The 3,038-nt window shown below is 35.9% G+C and overlaps 1 protein-coding gene across 1 annotated transcript; it reads left to right on the forward strand.

Moving 5' to 3' along the window:
• Nucleotides 1–1,581: 1,581 nt before the first annotated feature.
• On the forward strand, nt 1,582–2,836 carry LOC110776643 (pollen-specific leucine-rich repeat extensin-like protein 1). Its single transcript, XM_021981194.2, has 2 exons — nt 1,582–1,739; nt 1,826–2,836. The coding sequence occupies exons 1-2, from the start codon at nt 1,634–1,636 to the stop codon at nt 2,608–2,610; spliced, it is 891 nt and encodes a 296-aa protein (XP_021836886.2). The 5' UTR covers nt 1,582–1,633; the 3' UTR covers nt 2,611–2,836.
• Nucleotides 2,837–3,038: the final 202 nt, after the last annotated feature.

Consider the following 3,038-nt stretch of genomic DNA (forward strand, 5'->3'; position numbering starts at 1 on the left):
AATCTCCCAAGAGTGTGTCAGCGTCAATCACAAATTCAACAGCTTTATAAAATTCGAAGTCCCAGTAAGTAAGGGAGACAGACAGAAATAGCAAGACAGCAGAATAGGAAAGGGATGTGAGAAAGAAAGAAAACTCCAAGGCCTAATACAACGGTCTTGTATAAAAAGATTGTTTCGTAAAAGGACATTTACAAATTTATGGCGAACTCTAGGAAAACAAAGCTAAAGCTCAATTTGCTCGTAATTGATAATATGTGATTATAAATACGTTTACAAGAGGTTTCATTGATATTTTAACATTCCACGTGCAATATAATTATTAAGCTCTCCGAAATTGTTATTGTATTATTCCACATGAAACATTAGCAACGTGCTTAGGTTGAAAATGGAAGGAGGAGCATCTCATAGAAAAGCAAAGACAAAAAGAATGGTGAAAATAGACATTACATTATTGATAAGAATAAGACAAAAGAAAAACAAAGAAGGAAATTAGGGGTATATAGGTAATTGCACTATTGGGTGAATAGTAATACAAGTTCAAGGCTTTATAAGTGTTAGGATTCACCAAGATAGTGGAGAAGAGAAACCTTTTGTATGACGCCACCATACAAGCGTACATTTGTTGTAAATTCTGAACTACGTTTGAGTTGGATGTGGTTTATTACTTATTTGTAAATGGCCAACTTTGTGTAGTGTAATGTCTTTATTAATACTCCGTAGTCATCTCTTTCCTAAGAATAAGATTAACGCTAGTCTGGGCTAAAATTTTCACATAACGTTTTTATTAATTTTTAATTTTCTCAGATTCTTGTTAAGATCCTTTCAGACTTATTTAATTTTCTCACTTCTACCCTCGTACTCATTCAAGCCTTCTCAAAATAATAAAATAATAATCGAGATAGATGTACTGCTTAAACGTCTTAGGTAGAGTATTGATATTCCAAGACTCTTGCTCAAACTTTTGTCATACTCTTCCACTTAAATGGGAGGTATTAGGTTAATACTCAATAAGAGTATTTCTCAAATTATTGTTCAAACTAGCCTTAATCTTGCTATAAGGGCCAGCAACAAGTTTCAATAGATGCTCTTCCCGATTGCCGATTGGTTGTTGGAAGTTAATGTTACTACTAGTAGTGGTAAGTTGGTAACGAGTTTATACGTTCTCTGTGTCCTTAAAGTAAATGTCTTTTACGAAGCATTATGTATCTTACCCAAAAACATGTGCTTTGTATGATCTCTCCTTAAATATAATGTTACATTTCACAAATTTCAATTACCATCCACAACACCGCAAGTGTGAATATGTTTAGAAAATTGATAAATGGTAGGGTGGAGAGGATTATTATTTAATTTTCAAAAAAATGCAGTTGGCCATTGTGAACCTTGCTTTGGAGAAGGGACTTGATAATGAAGAGATTCTTACAGCAAAGGCTGGATCAAAATTCAAAAAGGAGTATGAGAAAGACAAAGAATTTCCTTTTCTTTCCTTGTTCAAAGAGGTGACATCTTAGTTTTCTTGAAGAATAGGAATATCCACTTTTAAAGCATGCATATATATAATATATAGACAAACATATCACACATAAATTTCCATCACAAACAAAATAAAAACTACAAGAGTTAGAAACTGAAAATGATGGCCAATGTTGTTAATCCAAGCCGCGTGTATGAAGATTACGACCCTCCATCTGATCTCGTTCCAGAAGAACGATGTGACACTATCCTCATTTATCTCCCTGGTAATAAAAATTACTTGTATATTTGTTCAATAATTTGTTTATTTTGAAGCTAAATATATCCTAATGAGTAAATTATGTATATGCAGGGTATAAGAAGGAGCAACTGAGAGTTCAATTAACAACATCGCGCATTCTGAAGATAAGTGGAGAACGCCAAATTGGTGACAACAAATGGAGGCGTTTTAACAAGGAATTTCGTGTCCCAGCTAATTGTGACACCAAAGATATCACGGCTAAATTTGAGGGTGGCATACTTTATATCAGGCAGCCGAAATTGATCACCCCTGCAGGACCACCTGAACAGCCTGCAGACAAAGTAAAATCAGCATCAGCAGCATCAGCATCAGAAGCTCTAAAGCCCCCATCATCACAACAAGCCCCTGGTCTACCACCACCACCACCACCTCAACAAGCTCCTGGTCTGCCTCCACCACCACCTCCACCTCCACCGCATCAGCATGCTCCTCGTAATATGCCTCAACCTCAACAGCAGCTACGAGCTTCTGATCTACCACAGCCTCAGCCTCAGCCTCAACCACAAGCTCCCTTGCTACAACCTCAGTTGCAGAAGCATGCTCCTCAAAAGGGTTCGGAGGAGGAGAAGATGAAGAGAACGGTAAAAGAGGAAGATACAATTTCGAAAGAGAAGAGAGGAAATTTTCCTAAAAAGGATGAACAAGGAAAAGATCAATGTGGATTATCACATAAGCCAAAACAAATGGTTGGTACAAGAGCAAGAGGGTTTTATAGAGAGCTGAGGATGCCAGAAAATCTCAAAAGGCTGGTTGTTTCTGTTATACTTGTTCTCAGCATTGGCCTCTATACTACCTACATGTTCAAATCATTCGCGAGGGATGACAATGAACTATAATTCACACAGAAATACCCAATAATGGCATGCCAGATTAAAGAGTTGATTGTTTCATATGTAAATACAATCAAGGGAGCGTAAAAAAATCAGATATATACTCATCTGACCTAAAATGTAAATGGTTTTCGCTTCCTCATGGATACTGTTATTCAACAATGCACATTCAAGCTATAATTGTAATTATATTCTTGTTCAGTAACATCATTATATGGTTTCTCCTCTTTTATTTTAGAGCTTTACAAAGTAACAAAATGACTCCAGATTTCAGATTTCAGATTTCAGATTTGGTTCAAATTCAAGTTTTTACATCAACAAGGAAATTATTAACATGAAAAATGCTCCTGGAAGTTTACACATGGATTATGTTAAAACAGACACAAATCTAAATGTTGATAACAGTTAGTGAAAGCTATATTCTCACCGTCCCA

Source organism: Spinacia oleracea, chromosome 5, assembly GCF_020520425.1.
Source record: "Spinacia oleracea cultivar Varoflay chromosome 5, BTI_SOV_V1, whole genome shotgun sequence".
NCBI lineage: Eukaryota > Viridiplantae > Streptophyta > Magnoliopsida > Caryophyllales > Amaranthaceae > Spinacia > Spinacia oleracea.

What these genes read in the sequence shown, in the direction of transcription:
- LOC110776643 (XM_021981194.2), top strand. Translation starts at nt 1,634, where the DNA reads ATGATGGCCAATGTTGTTAATCCAAGCCGCGTGTATGAAGATTACGAC. An exon ending in TATCCTCATTTATCTCCCTG is followed by an intron (nt 1,740 to 1,825) that starts GTAATAAAAATT and finishes ATGTATATGCAG; the next exon opens with GGTATAAGAAGGAGCAACTG.